At 39.4% G+C, this 18,177-nt stretch overlaps 1 protein-coding gene across 1 annotated transcript; it reads right to left on the reverse strand.

Moving 5' to 3' along the window:
- Positions 1-657: 657 nt before the first annotated feature.
- Positions 658-9,393, reverse strand: LOC146522418 (sterile alpha motif domain-containing protein 9-like). Its single transcript, XM_085155482.1, has 2 exons — positions 9,342-9,393; positions 658-8,457 (listed from the first exon to the last, which is right to left on the reverse strand). The coding sequence occupies exon 2, from the start codon at positions 8,379-8,381 to the stop codon at positions 6,297-6,299; it is 2,085 nt and encodes a 694-aa protein (XP_085011608.1). The 5' UTR covers positions 8,382-8,457; positions 9,342-9,393; the 3' UTR covers positions 658-6,296.
- Positions 9,394-18,177: the final 8,784 nt, after the last annotated feature.

The raw sequence follows: 18,177 nt of genomic DNA on the forward strand, positions 1-18,177 counted from the left end.
CTTTTTCACGAGCCAGTAACAATGTATATGGGTCACTAAACTCTGAGCCACTGACCTGAGTGTTGGTAAGTTAGCCACTGAGTTACTGTTAATGTTAATTAATAACTAATCCATCATAACACCTTTTTTCACAAAAACTTGTCTCCTATTAATGTCAAACGCCTTCAACAAAGACAGAGTCAAGGTACATTTTTATGCCTTAGATTGCGTATAAATTATTTTATTTGACTTTGACCTTCTGCTGCACTTGAGATTATTAATTATTTTTGCATTTAAGAAAATGTTTTCTATAAAACATTTAATTTCAGTATGGCACATGAATACAATCAAAGGGTTTAGGTGTTTTGTTTTGTTTTTGACAGATGCAGGCAGATCAACTTTACAACCTTGCAATTTCTAAAATGGAAACCAATGAAAGACCAGCTTTTTTACTGCTTATAAATAACACGTATTTCCTATTAATCTATTTTTCCATTAATCAATGGAATAATTGATAGATTACTGGATTAATAAAATAATCGATAGCTGCCGCCCTAGTCATACCCATTTTAACGAGGACAGCACGCACACATTGGTGTCTGACAACCTCTATTGGTGAACACTGAAAAAGCAGTGTGGAACATCTGTTTGTTTTTGTGACATCCATCCATCCATCCATTCGCTTCCGCTTATCCTTTTCAGGGCTGCAGGGGGCGCTGGAGCCTATCACAGTTGTCATAGTGCGAGAGGCAGGGTACACCCTGGACAGGTCGCCAGTCTGTTGCAGGGCTAACACACAGGGACAGACAACCATTCACTCCCACATTCACACCTATGGGCAATTTGGATTAACCAATTAACCTATCCCCACAAACTGCATGTCTTTGGACGGTGGGAGGAAGCCGGAGTACCCGGAGGGAACCCACGCAAACACGGGGAGAACATGCAAACTCCACACAGAAAGACCCCGACACCCCGAACTCAGGACCTTCTTGCTGTGCGGCAACAGTGATAACTACCGTGCCACTGTGCTGCCCCACTAGTGACATAAAATAGTTTATTATTTTTTATTTTATTAGGTTAATCGTACTTCAGTATGACACAATACAATTTAATTTGTATGCCAAAACTACCCAACAGCCCAGAACAGCCTACATATTTTCCACATTTGATCATGTTTTAAAAAAAATATCTATTTATTTTTAGGATTATCAATACATGCATCACTATGAGAAGAATTCAGTTTTCAGATCTAAGAACAAACGGACACAAACAGAGCAGAGGATTGATAAGGATTGATAAATGTCTCTGCTGTTTGTCTCTCACTTTGCCTCTGCAATCTAAGAGATTTTTGCACTTTTGTAAATGTGACTACATTACACTGAGTGCAGTGTGTGGTTGTAATTATGCATAGCGTGTGAGTGCAAGCACTTTTTTATGTACTAACCAAGTGACTTGAGGTAGGTGTTCCCCTTTCAAAGTTGCCCATCGAGTTCCATCTGAAGCCTATGACGCAGCCCTTCGGTGTGACAAAGGTGGTTCACTTCTTAATTGCCACAGTAACTTATGATGTAAATCTAACCTGTTCCAGACCAGGTTAAGATCCAGATTAGAGTCCAAAAAAGCTGATTCAAAAAAGCGACTGAAGAAGTTACTAGACTGTCGAAATGTTTCTCCCACTGAAAACGCTACGTCCAGATGAACAGAATCAACTTTTTGGGATTTACTCACCTGGATTACTAAGCATGCAGAAAGACATCCAGATTAGAGATTAACGGGTTTCAAATCACCACCCGCTGACAAATAAATTCTCTAGAAAAGAGCTAAAACAGCAGAATCTGCTTGTAAAGTCTGTGTTGTGTTTGTGTGTCCCAGATGAGCATCTGTAATATGGTCATAGATGCAACTTTATTCCCTTTTCATGTTGGCTGAAAACAATTTTACATATTTGATCTTAAAACAGAGACCCTGTAATTGCTGACCTGTAATCAAATGTGTACACAGACTTTTGTTTTGATATCTAATCTTTGCTCTCAAACACTCAAACAGCAGCGAGTCTGCAGCTGAGAGAATATTAAGTCAAACTGTCGGAGCAGGTTGTATCGTTTTGGTTTAAAGTCAGATGGAAGTGCCATGTTTTCAATGAGCCTTTGATTTATAGCATGGATTAGGTGATCATGTGATGGGGGATAGATTTTAAATCAGCAACATGCTAAAGCTAATGTTATGTTACTCATGAAATGAAAAGCAAAAGGTGCATCGCATTGGTACAGGAATGTGTGTGTATTCATTTGTTGATTTTTGTGTATAAATCCTGTTCTGCTTCAATTAAATTCAATTTTATTTACATAGAGCCAAATCACAACAATGGTCACCTCAAGGAGATTTATATTGTACAGTAGATCGTACAATAATAGATTCAGAGAATCTATTATTGGCATATGACCCATGGATTAGATTCGTAGATTAGTTTGATGCTGTCAACACCCTTTTCGTGTGAATTCGCTGGGAAACCCTGGGTTAACTTGAGTTAAAAACCCACTTTGTGCATGCATTTATCCAGGTCCTGGTGTTAGGGTGGGTGAGCCCAGATAACAGAAACATACCCTGGATAGGGCCGATAGCCAGCAGCAAGGGCGTAGATTTGGCATGGACGGAAGGGACATGTCCCCACCAATATCCAGCGATTATTGAATTGTCCCCACCAATAATTTGATCTCTTCGAGTAAAGAAAAACAAACCCGATAGAAAGAAAAAAAAAAAAGATCTGTCAGTGTCTTATTCACCCAGCGGTGCAGAAAGAGTTAAATTAGTTCTCTACTGGAGTCCTACGTCATGTGACAAATATGGCCAATGTGATTGGCTGTGCCTTTCAGGGAGCTCTGTTTAGTTTTAGCAGCGGTAAGCCTGCGCTGCGAGGAGGAGAGGAGGATGGCAGCAAAGAGGAAGAACCTGGATATAAGAAAGTATTTTTCAAAGAAACCTGTAAGTCACTTAAAGTCAAGTTCACTCATAAAATGTGTCCGTCATAATAACGTTACAGGCTATGCTAGGCTTTGGCCCACATCAGTCTAAAATTGTACGTAACCACGAATAACGTATTTTGGAAACTAACTGCACAACAGGCAGCACTATTAGTTATCTCAGTCTCAGAGCAGCATTTCTAATTTTGATTGAAACTGTCAGAGAAAACGGCAGCCTCGAGTGAGCCAGGATATTAGTTTACAGAGGCTGTTAAAATTATATGTCTAACGTTAAATGTTGGTGACACAATAATTTCGTCCTAATGGTACTGACATATTCATAGGTCATAGTCATGAATAGTCCTGATTTTGCAAATATTCCACCTTGTAGTGCAGTTTGCACAAATTGTTTTAAAAATGCACTCACCCTACAAACATCACTGATGAGTCAAGATCTGCACAAACTGACAGAAACACTGAAGCAGCTCCACATTTTATTCTTATTGTCATGTATGTCCTATTTGTCAGGTGACTGAAGAACCAACACAAAGCTCAGAGAGCAATGGTGATACAAGATCACAGGTGAAATTTGATGATGACTTGGTGGTTCATGACTGTATTTGAAGCACACGTGTGACTGCATGTATGTGGAATGTCTCACTGTTATTCATCAGGTGACAGAGGTGAAGAGGCGAGGTCACAGGTGACTGACTGATGATTTGGTGCTGTAGATTAACTAGTATTTATTATCATGACAATTGTTAGGCTGCTGATGTAAATTGTTTCATTAGTGTATATTTGACAAAGAATCTGAATTGACATGTCTCACTTTTTATATGGCACGAATCAATGTGTTATTTTATCAGGTGGCAATATGTCCTAGTGCAGTCAGAGGGGATGAGCCAGGGCCAAAGGTGAGGCACATCAAGCACAGAATAATAATAATTGTAATCTGAGGATAAAACGCATGTACTGAGGCTGAAAGAAGCTTCAGTGCTCTCAGAAGACTAAAAACATGGCTAAGGTCCACCAGGAGAGACTGGACAGTATAGATGTAAAACAAATATGCCAGCAGTTGACCTCAGTTAATGAGAGGAGAAGGCATGTGTGTGGCTCCCTCACATAGTGGACATTGAGTTGTTGTGTGGGACACCAGTAGTCCATGTCTGTTGCTGTAACAGTAGTTTATGTTTAGAATAAAAAGATCCCAGCTCACTGATTTGATAGGGGCAATAGTGTAGTGTGCCTAAAATGTTGCATAATTTTGCTGAGAGATCTTTTACTTTGTGGTAATCTTTGACGAGTAGTTTTATGGACAAAAACCACCAGGTCATTCAGTGTTTCCTTAGTGCTTATGCATATAAGAGATGTTGGTGTAGTACAACTGAAGTAATGTTGTTAAGTACTTAAAGTCATATTCTTTCATTGTCATGACTGTATTTGAAGCTATTTTTATTTTTGTATGATACCTGATTTATATGGATTATGGCTAAAGTAAACTAAAGCCTGAAATACTTAGTCAGTCATTTGTTTAATAGTAATTTAACATTATATAATTCACATATAAAACTATGAATTGGAATTTTAAATGGTTTAAAAGCATGTAGAATAGCATATGTAGGCAAGTATATTTCTCCTTTTGTTATCAAGAAGCAAAGACAAAAAGGAAAAGAAAAAGAAACAGGGCAGGGTTCGGTCCCCACCAATGCCAAAACCAAATCTATGCCCTTGGCCAGCAGCATATTCAACTGCCTTTATAAAGGAAACAAAGACCTGATATGAAAGCCTCAGAGAGGCGACAGCCAGCTGGGTTTATACTGAGAGCTGTGCAAACTCCGGCCATTCCAACTTCCAAGGTGAGCTGGCAGCGGCATTTCCAGAAACAATGCACAAACAATGAAGCACTTTTGCAAATAGGCGCTATCTTGACAGCATCTTTTTTTTTTTTTTACAAATTTAACTGACATAGCCATGTGTTTATTTTATAGAGAGCAGATTGCCGTGTTTAAGGATTACAGTTTGAATCACATGTACAAGAGCAAAAACGCAGCGAAACATGAGAACTTGACGGACTACAAAGCTTCACACATCCGGGGAAAGGAACAGTGACGTTTGTGATTTCCCACAAAATCCCAAAAAACAGTAAACCATTCAATGATGGAATTTTGTGGCCTGAGAATAAAGAAGCATTTGAGAATGTGCCCCTCTCCACCTAATTTGACTGCAAGATTTTAAATGTTTCGTTTTAAAGTTGTTGGTGTGGTGACTAAACTGCAGTCATGGATGACATTCAGATTAGACTTAGACTCTTTTTACCAGCTGCCAATGACTTGAAACTTCTGGCATATGAATAAAATATAACAGCATATAAATGTCACGGCTGTGGCAGCAGTCGTGTGGAGGTGAGAAGGAGGATCCACATAGCAGACAGCGGCGCAGGTGCGAGTGAGTTTTATTTACAGTGAACCATAACCAAGGTGAGGGCAGAACTGAACATAAACCTAAACTGGGAAAACTAACAAACAGACCTGAAAACATAAGGACAGCAGGAGATACACAGAGATGACAGATGACGCGAACAGGAGCACAGGCAGACACACACTATAAATACACACAAGGTAATGAGGGAATGACACACAGGAGGGGAGCACAACTGAACCTAATTCACAAGAAGAGACACAGACCTACAAAGTAAAATAGGAAACACACAGACTGTTTTACAACACAAATTCGGGAGCACAAACAGAGCACAGAGGACAGACACAGGTAGGGTTGATAAAACACTGAAGCAATAAAAACAAGAACCAAACCCTAAGAACTAATACAAAATAAGAATTAACACAAAACACGAGATGAAACCAAAAGGAAACACAAAACGCTGGGTCAACGACCCAGGATCATGAAAATAAATTTTTTTTTTATTCATTTGTTATGATGGTAAACTTGGTTAAAATCACTTCGTGCACATCTGTAGCTGAAATCTGAAAAAAGACATGAAGGAGATAATCCCTGTTCATGTTCAAGTGTACATATTTTTATTACATTTACAAAAGCATTTTTAAAGCAGTGATTACAGTCACAAATATGTTGCATTAATGAAACCTGAAATTCATCAAATGTAGGAAAATACATATTCAAACAACATCATAACTGGCGAAACAAAAACTTAAATTAGGTATCAAAAAGCTTTTCAGCTAACTGAAAAATAAATTTGTAAAAATTACTGTTTTTTTAATATTAATATTTCTTCTTTATCTACACATGAAGTCATCTGAGATTTTTCAGGTATGACTCGTGCTTTACTTTTACTGTTTTTCACAGTAAACTCAGTAAACTAAATGTCCATAATAGAGTTCACTGACGGTCACTCTCAGAGTTAAGGACTCCCACTTCAAAGACAACAGGACCCTGAATGGTGAAGCCCAAGTAGAACAGCCTTGTTGGCAGCGTTGATTCAGGTGGTTGAGCTTCTGTTCTTGCCTTTATTTTCTGGTCTCCTACACAAACACACACTTCCTGTTCTTCAAGCTCCTGTGACTCTGCAGAAGAACGCCACTCGATCTGGACCGGAAGTAGGATATCTCTGATATCTGTAATGTGCCACACTTTCCCACTGAGCCACAGATGATTGATCCGCCTCATCTTCTCCTTTTTATTTTGTTTGTCCTTTAACTCAGCATCCACCTTCTCCTCCACTATTGCATCCAGCCTGGATCTGTGGATCCATTTGCTTAGTCCGGAGCCTTTTCCCAGAAAAAACAATGGCAACAAGTAACGTCCTCGCAGGTACTTGGCATAGTCGGCTTTCTTAAATGCTTCCTCCATGAATGTGACATACTGTTGCAGGTTGATGTCAAACACGAGGTCAGCAGGAAGCTGTGCAGGTTCCCCAGGTTCTTTGTCTCGTTCCTCATCAATGTTCTTGTCCTCCCAGGTTGAGTCTGCTGACTTACTGTCCTCTGTGGCCTTTTGTCCGACTTCTTCATCGTTCTTGTTTTGTGGCACCTGAAGCTGATTTTCAGGCCAAAATAACATCAGCACCAAAAGATAAAACTCAGGTCTTCTACTTCCTTCTTCTCTTTCCAAGAATGTGTGAATGATGTTTTTGAGTTCATTCACTGGGCTGAGTTTTGGAGAGTCTGGCTTCTTGTTGCTTAAGAGGATGTTGGAGAGGATGTAGCTCTCTGCTAGTTTGATATCTTCAACATTTTCCTCGTATGCAGCCTCCAGACATTCTTGAATTGATTCTAAATCAGACACAGTTATTTCAGGTTCCTCAAATTGAGCACGTCTTCCCTTTGACATGAAAAGTCCATGGTTCAGCAGATCAAGGAGGCCTGGAAAGCTGGCGGAGTCTGCTGCTCTTCTGTTTGTGTAGTACTCATAACATAATGCAACATCCTTCCAGAAGTAATGTGGCTCCAGAGTACTCATGCCAGGTTTGGAGTAGGTTAGATACCATTCAAAAAAGTTGAACTCCTCTTCAACTTTTGTTTTTATATCTGCAGGGCAGTAGTTGAGTTTCTCAAAAGCTATATTTGCCACTTGAATGAAACCAAAGCGGCCTCTGTTGTTGAAGGTATCCGACCTGCTTTCAGCCTCAGCCACCTCCATCGTCTCTGAGAGCGCTTCATTCTCAGCTTTCTTCTCCACATCTTTAAATGCTTGGAAGGCCTCTTGTGCCTTTTTAAAAATACCCTCACCAGCATCAATCAAGCGTTTCTTATAAACTTGTGCGAGCGTGTCAGCCATGTAAGAGTTGTTTGGAGCTCTTTCAATCGCCTCTCTCGCCCATGCTTCAGCTTTAGTCGTATCCTTCTTTTGATACAGACGAGAAATAGTTTGAGGAAAAATAGGATTTGTTTCAAATTTTTCTGATGCACATTTCAGTGCAGAGACAGCATGGTAAAACCTCTCTCGTGTCAAAATATCCCTGATCAACTTTGAGAATTTCTCTTGACCATCCTCACTCATTTCTCTCTTTGTTAGCAAATCTTTGACGTATTGGGCAATTCGTAGTTCACTCTCAGATCCACATAGTAAGTGCATTAATTTTTTCACTGTAGTGCTTCTGTTAATCTTCAAATCATGCAGCAGCTCCACAGATCTTTGTGCAATCACTGGGTGATTTATTGTCACATGTTCAGGGACCGGACTGATCAAAAAGGTGAAAGGCTCCATTCGTTCGTTAAAGGGAGGACCTCCATGGATTAGATCAGGTGGTCCAAGGATTTGTTGACACTCATCTATACGGAGGTAAGAATTAGGAAGATATGCGTTCAACAACACCAACAGTGAGAACAGCTGTGTGTTTTGGGACTCTGGGTTTTGTTTCACAAACTCTGAAACGCACAGTTTCCAGTAGTTATTACATAAAATCTCTGCTTCCACATCATCGCTGATGTCAGCCATCTCAGTTTCTGCTGAATTTCGGTTCATTGCAATGAGTTCAAACTTCAAGAGATGAAATGGATGTTTTTTTTTCTTTATTCCTTCTGGTGCTGAAATCAGACACCTGGAGAAATGAGGATGAGATGGATGTAAATGATCTATTCATTTTAAAATATACCAAATAGATAATATTGTACATAATTTAAACATATATTCATTGACAAAAAAGATCTTAACAACCACACAGACAGATGTATATAACTTCTATTACTTCCAACATTTAAGCTTATACACTTATAATTTCATATAATTATTGCTTGAAAAATGGGAGCTCTAAAGTTTTCCACATTTCATAAATCTCTCAGCTGTCATGTGATAAGCACTTTCTGTTTAACATACAAATTGCAATAAGTTTTGCTCTGAACAACCAAAAACTTTTTCAACACATACTTTTCTAAAGAAAATAATGAAAATACTGTTTTCATTAGAATTTGGAAAAACAAAAAATCAGTGTGATATTCAATCTTACATTTATCAGAGTGGTGAAGTAGAGTTATAAACTTTTCATAATAACTTTGAAGTCTGCCTGCTAATTTGGCTGTATGGATAGCAATGACAATTTGTTGGTTGACTTCTTGTACATAGTAATAAAATACAAACAATACAATATACTGTTTAGGAAATTAGAAGAAAGCTTATTTTCTGACAGTGAATGAACAGAGAGACTGCACCAAAGCCCAATGTGTAGTAAAAAAATGTTGTTTTTTTAAACTCAAAGTCAAGAAAAACCTACACTAATAGAGTCAACTATTGTTTAGGTACTTTGCCAATAAACCATAATAAACAAGATTAAATCTTTTTTGTTTTATATCATACATTATTACATGTGACATTTGTTACTTCTGTTAAGTGTACAGTAGTAGCACATGTTATAAACCCCGCAAAAAACATGTATTGTGTACTCTGAAATCTTTTACAAACAAGCAACTAATATTTCTGCCTACTCACCTGGTAAGAGACCTGTTGGAGCTGCAGCAGGTGTGTGGATGAGTGGAGAGCGCAAGATACAGTTACCGTTTAAAAAGGTGGTATTTAGAATACAGATACTTTGTTGAAATAAATGGATTACACGGCGGTACTTCCCTGTTTTATATTGTGGCGGGTCAGGACTGTTTGGGTTTTGTTTGACAGCTATGTTCTGTTGTTCCAGGCGGCAGCCTTACGGTTACCATGGTTACAGGGCGACTCTCCCTCTCTCTCTCTCTGCGACTGTGTGTTTCCTGGGTGACCTTTTTGTTGTTGCTGTGCTAAGCTAATAGGCAGAATGCTACCGGTATAGCTCTAAAGAATGTAGCCTCATAGGCAGTGTAGTCCGTGTTGCAGGGAGAATGGGCCGCCATACACGTTATGTGTCTGTGAGCGAGGGAGGGAGAAAAAGGTGAGTGGAAAAGTATGAGCTGTCATCGAGCAAAAACAGGAGCTGGAAGCATGTAAATATAATAATAACCACTGCAGCCAAGAAGAGTGCCTGACGAGCCCAGTTGTAAGTAAGCTATTAAGACTCGACTGTACGCTTTGTTCGTGTTTTCCTCCGAAAACAATAAGTTCCGTTGGAGCAGCCTTTCAACACCTCTCTCTGTCTCTCGCAAGAAAACTTGACCCAGACAACAAAGTAAAGCTAGTTTTCGTAGCCGACACAGAACCCACCGTATTAGCCAGAGGTCCCTTTACTACGGTTCGGAGCCGCGGGCCTTCAGTAACAGTAATAAATCACAGCAATAGTACATTCATGTAGTTGTAAACAGCATGATAATATATTAAGTAATCCAAAGTATTCAGAATACGTTACACTCATTGAGTAACGTAACTGAATACATTACAGAATACATTTTGGGGCATGTAATCTGTATTCTGTAATGGAATACATTTTAAAAGTAACCTTCCCAACACTGGTTACGTATATCTTTCATTGTGCTGAGCGTGATTTCATCTCTTCTTGTCACGGTCCCTGTGCCCTGTTAGGCAACATGTGTTTTGTTCTTGTGCTCTCTCTCTCTCCCTCTTTCCCCAGCCACAGCGGTGCTCACTGTGGGTCCGCCCCTGGCCCACACACCTGTGCTCATCATCACACCTGGCACTGGTTACTACAATCAGAAGGGCTTTTTAAGATGGCAGACCTACACTACTTGTCGCTGGAACGTTGAGTCACCCGCGTTAGTGCTTCAGCAATCGGCCTAAGTCTGTGAGTTTCCTTGTGATCTAGTGCTAATTGGATTTTCTGTGTGTGTGCGTAGATTCCCCCCAGACCCGTCCCTGTACCCCCGAGTGAGCGAGAGGAGCGACTGGAGTGGGAAAAGAGTGGGATTGTTGGCTGAAAGAGCAGAGTGTGGTTTTGGACCCTTCCCCCCTGGAGCCCCGGATCCCTTCCCCGAGCACCTTGTATATATATAATCACCCGGTGACACCACTGTAAATAAACGCACTATCAGTTTCTGCAAAGGTCTCCTGGTCTGCACCTGAGTCCGTTTACAAAACCGTGTCACTTCTTGGTGATCAAACATGTTAGTGAGACAATTGTATTAATGCTTGTGCATGAGTAAAAATACCTTCAATGCCTTGTACATGTTTCAGCAGAAATGAAAATGAAAATGAAAAGTGATGTTTTCTTGTAAATAGTTTGCCTGTCATGTGTTTTTAGGTTTCCAGTTACAATAATATAATGCAGTATCATTAAGGTGTTTTGTTTTTATTATCAAATCATTAAGATAAATTTCTGAAAACGATAAATATAAATAGAGAGAAGAATGGACTGCAAAGTAAATACAGTTCAATCAATGAAAGTCAGTAAAGTCCTCTTTATCGCAATTAGCTGATTTCAGGTCTATATATATATATATAAAATTCCCCACTCGCCCCTGTGGGCGGTCAATCCTTCAAGCTCAGGTCCTCTACCAGACGCCTGGGAGCTTGAGGGTCCTGCGCAGTATCTTAGCTGTTCCCAGGACTGTGCTCTTCTGGACAGAGATCTCAGATGTTGTTCCCAGGATCTGCTGGAGCCAATCGTCTAGCTTGATCAAAAAGGTGAAAGGCTCCATTCATTCGTTAAAGGGAGGACCTCCATGGATTAGATCAGGTGGTCCAAGGATCTGTTGACACTCATCCATACGGAGGTAAGAATTAGGAACATATGCGTTCAGCAGCACCAACAAAGAGAACAGCTGTGTGTTTTTGGACTCTGGGTTTTGTTTCACATACTCTGAAACACACAGTTTCCAGTAGTTATTACCAGGGTTTTAATAGTTTTGCAATTTTCATTAGTTTTTATTTTTATTTAGTTTTGACTTCAGATTTTCAATTTTATATCAGTTTTAATTAGTTTTTACCAATTGTTTGCTCGTTTAGTTTAGTTTTTATTTTTTTGAAAATCCTTAGTTTCAGTTATAGTTTTAGTTGTGTTTGCAATAATTAAGTGTAACAAAATCCCAGTTTCATCATATTAGTCATTCTCTTCTGCTTATCCTTGGGTATGTTGCTATTCCAGCTACCATACTGCACCCTGGACAGGTCGCCTGTCTGTCGCAGGGCTAACACGCAGAGACAGACAACTCACATTCCCACCTATGGGTTCTTTAAATAAATAAATAAAGGCAGATGAACAACCATTGATACCAGGCAACTATAAAATGTATATCTTGGCCCCAATGAGACTATTAACTCTTGCAGCACCGGGTGTTTGTAATTTTGGTTCAAGTGAATTGATAAACTTTTTGAAGGTAATTGACTCACACAGTTGTGTAGATATCCCAGTCCTGTTGTCTCGGGATGCATCACGCTGCCTTGCCTGGGGTTAGCTTCTGTTTTCTGGGGATGAGGGTTGAGTGTGCTCCCTTACCTTCTCAAGGTAAGCTAGGTTAGCCTTCTTGTGTGAGCTTTCCCTTTAGAAATGTCCCTCATAATTTGTCTCTTTCCACTACAAGACACTTGCTTTATCCAAAACAGTCATATTCAAAGTAATCCCAAATTGGACTCTGGCGCTTTCTCCCGACTTTTCCTGACATGATTCTGCGCGTGGATGGAGCAGCAACACAGACGACTCGACTAACGTACTTGCCACCTGCTGGCATAATGAGACACAGCAAGAAAAAAATCTGGAAACTACACTTCATTTTCACCCTTGACTATTGTATGACACACACACATCAATGAAAACTAAACACACTTTTGCTATAAATTCAGTTAATTTTAGTTAGTTTTGTGAACACTCATTACAGTTTTAGTTAGTTTTCCTTTTTTTGTTTTTATTTTTATTTCCGTTAACGAAAATGTTTTTTCACTTCTAGTTTTTATTATTTCGTTAGTTTTCGTTAACGATAATAACCTTGGTTATTACATAAAACTTCTGCTTCCACGTCATCGCTGCTGTGAGCCATCTCAGTTTCTGCTGAATTTTGTTTCATGGCAATGAGTCCAAACTTCAAGACTAAGATAAAATTTATGTTTTTTGTCTTTTTTCCTTCTGGTACTGAAATCACACACCTAGAGAAGTGAGAGTGAGATGGATGTAAATGATAAACACTTTATGTTTAGCATAGGATGGCAAAAACTTTTGCTCTGAACAACCAAAACCTGGCCTCCTGCACAAACCGTGAAATACCGTTTAGTCATTAATTTGGAAAAAGAAAATGAGTTTGATATTCAATCTTACACCTGTCAGAGTGGTGACGTAGAGAGATAAATATTTCATAATAACTTTTAGGTCTGCCTGCTAATTTGTCTGTATGGAAAGGAATTGGTTGGTTGGCTTCTTCTACATAGTAATAAAATACAAGCAAAATAACATAGTATTTTCAAACGGTAGGAAATCAGAAGAAAGCTTCTTTTCCAACAGTGTATGAACAGAGAGAGTTTTCAGAGTAGCATATATAATTAGCAAAACATTTGTCATCAAGTCTTTTAAAAACAAACAACATCTGCTTTCTGTGGATGACTGGAGAGCCCAAGAATGGTATTTAAACAACCTGAGCCACACCTGCTGCTTACTGCACATTTCCCGTCTCTTGGGTGTTGAGTTTATGTTCCACTGTTATGTCATTTCTCCTGAGGGATTTAGCATGCTAGTGATAACAACTATATTGCTGTTTGTGCATGAGTGAAAATACCTTCAATGGCTCACACGTTTCAGCAGAACTGAAAATGAAATGAAAAGTCCTGCAGTCCTGTATATGGTCAGCTTCCTGCTCTATGTGTTTAGGTTGCCAGTTAGTATAATATAATGCAGTATCATTAAGATATTGGTTTTGGTTTTAAATTATTAAGATACAAATCAGATCATTCCTTAAACTGCTAAATATATGAAGAATGAACTGTACAGCAAACCATCAAAGTTATTAAAGTTCATTCAGTGAATGTCAGTAAGGTCCTCATCAGAAGCTGATTTCTCTTATTTTTTTTAACAACTTTAGTTCATTTAATGGATCAAAATTTCATTTCATTTTATAAAAAGTTTTATAAAAAGTTACAAGTCAAGCATCAAGGGGTAGTTTGAAATTTGAGCCCTCATAATTTCAATAGAGATGTCCACAAGCCATTTTCACAATGTAAAGACAAAATAATTTTATTTCTAAATCTGAGTAGCATGTAAACATAAAATTATATATATATATATATATATATATATATATATATATATATATATGTATATGTATGTATATGTATATATATATGTATATGTATGTATATGTATATATATGTATATGTATGTATATGTATATATATGTATATGTATGTATATGTATATATATATATATGTATGTATATGTATATATATATATATATGTATGTATATGTATATATTAGGGGTGCAGCGATACTCGTATCGATATCGAACCGTTCGATACAGTGCTTTCGGTTCGGTACGCACATGTATCGAACGATACAACATTTTTAATTTATTTTATCAACTTTCCTTCTGACGATGCTGTCTGTGTTGAGCGCTCAGTGGATCTGCGCTCGACAGTGCAGCCTAGGCGGAGTAGTCGAACACAGATTCACTGAGCGCAGGGCAAGCTAGCGAGACAGAAGCTAGGCTAGTTGCAACATGGCAAATTGAACCTCCCCCACCCTCATTCAGATCTGGCGTTTGGAACTATTTTGGTTTTCATGTGACGTATGACCCTGATGGTAAGCGCGTCATGGACAAAAGTAAAACAGTATGTTGGATGTGCCAGCAATGCTCAATTGGTGGGAACTAGTGTGTTAGCGCAGTTAGCTCGTTAATGTGTTGACGTCTTCCAGCCCCACTCATGAGGCGATCTGCTTGTTAACGGAGATTTGCCGTGTTGTGACATTAATGTCATTTCAGATTAACGCTGACAGCACTAGTGGGAACACAACCAATATGACTGCACATTTACTCCGACATCATCCTAGTGCAAAGACAAGTGGAAGCAGACAAAAACAAGCACGCATGCTACAAACTTTACCCGAGTCATTTAGACAGGCGTTAGCACATGATTCTCCTTATGGGGACCTGATATGTTTAATATGCTGCTGAGAATATAGCCCAGAAGAAGCGTATAGTATAGCTTTTATTTTGGAAAGAGACATTTCTCTGTAATAAACTCTCTTTCCCAAAGATGAGTGATTCCTCAATCAGATACAGGGCTCGCAAAATCGCTAGCGATTTTTCCAGTCGGGCTACCAAAATCTATCTCTGCCCTGCCCGTCGGCCTATCATAGGAAGGAAAAATATATGTCAATTGTAACCACTGACTCACTTTAAGTAGTTTAGGACAGCCAAACTATAGACCAGTTGCTAGGTTCGGCAGGGCTACAATAGAAAGCGAGGCGAATACAGAATGAAATGGCTGGAGACAGGAATTTGAGCAGCAACGGTTATTATTTACACAAAAATGAAATAAACAAGACACAAATTCCACATTGACAGTAGTAATGATAATAATAACAATAACAATAATAAGAATAAGCCGGCAAAACAAAAATAAACCCAAAAATAGTTGTTTGAGCTCAATATTCAATTGTCTTTTTGTCTTTGGTCATTTGTCAAGTCAAAAGTTCTTAGTCTAGTTCTTTTTCTCTTTCGTTTGTGGTTTGTGTGTTACCACTTGGGAGTCTCCGTCGAGGAAGAAGAGTAAGCTCCTCTGCAAAGTTCAGTCTGGGCTCAGGCTCGCCATCTCCATCTGGAGAGAATCCATCGGGATCCAAAATCTTAGTTCCTTCCACACGAACAAGGAAAAAACCTAGCCTGCACAACAATATTAACATTATTGCACACAGCCAGCTCCGTTTCTTCTCTTGTATCACAGCTATAGCTTTAGTTCTTTATCTCTTTTCACATTTCTTTCACATTACCACAGTAATACATTACATGCACGCTTTGAATATATCTCTCGTTGTACATGAAATTATTTTAACCACATGTAAAACAACAAATGAATTTCTCGTTCTCTTTTCAACCACGAAATTGTGATTAATAGGTATAACCAGCAAGATAATAGATTTTTCCAATCATCGTTCAAGTATGCTAACAAATTCTACCACAAACAGCATTTCAACCGTTTTTAAACAGCAAATTACCACTCGCGAATCGGTATGAACAGAAAAAACAACTTTTAGCAACAGGCTAACACATTATTAATTTTTCAAACCCATGGGCTCAACTCACCAAAATGTTAGAAAATTCCGCACGAGCTATCCGTGGCCTGTCTCATCTACTTCCACGTGCGAAAAGACCTAGCTCATGTGAAACGATGGTCTGGTGTTTTGGAAGACGGGGCTAAACCCACTTTCAACCAATGAAAAAAAAAAAGCATTTACCCCTTGTGATTCGGCAACAGAAAAATAAAGTTTGCTGGAGGATCACACTTCCTATTTTCAAAATAAATGATGCTTTTCAAAATAAAAGAATGAAAATACATTTATACAAATAAAAAGAAACCAAGAAAGAATAACAACAAAAGCGGTTTTCTCTACTGGGTTACACTCTCCCCAGCTAAATGTCATGCACGTCTCGTTGCATGTGTAGCCAGTACTGTCCCTCTGTACTGTTTAGGGACTCAGAAAAGGCTATGCTTAACCCCTGGAAAAGTGATTTCACAACAGTAACTAGAGGGTTTCCTAAATCAGGATAATCAAGTCTTTTAGGTGGATATCTGATTCTTGTTGACTGTCTTACTGGTTGAGTTGTAATGGGATCACCACTGTCCATCTCATCAGGTGAGTTAACAGGCTGGTTTCCTGGTTCTTTAACCAAATCCTCAGGTGATTCATCCAATACGGTTCCCGTTCCATTGTCCACAGGATTGTCAATTCCAATCTCATCTCCATCTGGTAAGCTTTCAACAAGCACATGATTGGTAAGTTCGTCTTTGCTTGCATTTTTATCCATATTCGGCTCCTTGTTGCTAGCAGTTTCAGAAAGGTCACAATCAGGTAAGTTCGTAATCTCTGGTTCATGAGAAGGTTTTGGATATTCATGTACAGTAGTAAATCTGGTTATTTCTTCACATGGGGAGTCATCAACCCATTGAATGAAAAGTTCATTGTCAAGTTCCATTGATTCTTCATCCTCATTGCTTTCTGTGACAACAGCTTGACGCGTTTTAGGACGGTGAACCTGCTGTGGCTCAGATGTGTCTGCGGTGGCAACCGGGAGGAAACTGCAGGGAAGCAACAGGTCTCTGTGTAAAGTTCGGGAGGGACCTTGCTTTGACTCGGGTTTAACAGTATAAACGGGTAGGTCGCCTGCACGTTTGACTACCACATGGATGTCTGCCTCCCATTTATCAGCAAGTTTATGCTTGCCACGCAGCCGCACGTTTCTAACTAAAACCCGGTCCCCAGGTTCAAGTTCTGAAACAGTTATTTTGCGATCAAATCTGGCCTTATTCTTGTCTGCCACTTTTTGTGTGGTTTGAGAAGCTAACCTATAGCTTTCCTCTAGCCGTTTCTTGAGACTTTCAACATATTGTGAATGTGTCACTTTTTGATCTTTGCTGAGAGGAAGTCCATATGCAAGATCAACAGCTAATCTGGGTTTTCTGCCAAACATCAATTCGTAGGGTGTAAACCCTGTTGCATCACTACGGGTGCAATTGTACGCATGTACTAATGGCATAACATAGTCTTTCCAGTGAGACTTTTGTTTGGATTCCAGTGTTCCTAACATACTAAGCAGTGTTCTATTAAATCGTTCAGTAGGGTTACCACGTGGGTGGTAAGGGGTAGTTCTTATTTTCTTTATGCCAGAGATCTCACACAGATCTTTTATCAGTTTTGCCTCGAAATCAGGACCCTGATCGCTGTGCAGGCGCTCAGGTATGCCGTAGTGGACAATGAACTGGTCCCACAGGCACCTGGCGACCGTTCGTGACTTTTGATTAGAGGTGGGCAATGCGAGGGCAAATTTAGTGAAATGATCGGTTATCACAAGGATATCCCGTGTGTTGCTACTGTCTGGTTCTAGACTGAGAAAATCCATACAGACGAGTTCTAAAGGTCTGGTTGTTGTTATGTTGACCAGTCTCGCTGCTTTTTCAGGGGGACTCTTTCTCCGTATACAACGATCACATGTTTTCACTTTTTGCTCAACCTCTGTCGCCATGCGTGGCCAATAGAATCGGGTTCTGACCAGATCAAGGGTTCTGTCGATACCTAAGTGGCCCATGTCATCATGCAAACTTTGGAGCACTGAAGCTCTGAGCTCCTCAGGAAGAACAAGCTGGTGGGTCACCTGGTCTCCATCTTGTCTTCTTCTGAATAACACCTCATTGTGCATTTCCAACCGATTGAGTTCCCTAAGCAAAAGAGGGAGATCTGGGAGTTC

The sequence above is a fragment of the Neolamprologus multifasciatus genome, chromosome 3 (genome assembly GCF_963576455.1).
Source record: "Neolamprologus multifasciatus chromosome 3, fNeoMul1.2, whole genome shotgun sequence".
Lineage (NCBI taxonomy): Eukaryota > Metazoa > Chordata > Actinopteri > Cichliformes > Cichlidae > Neolamprologus > Neolamprologus multifasciatus.

Bases quoted from the DNA above. Each gene is read 5' to 3' on its own strand.
- LOC146522418 (XM_085155482.1), bottom strand. From the start codon at position 8,381: ATGAACCGAAATTCAGCAGAAACTGAGATGGCTGACATCAGCGATGAT.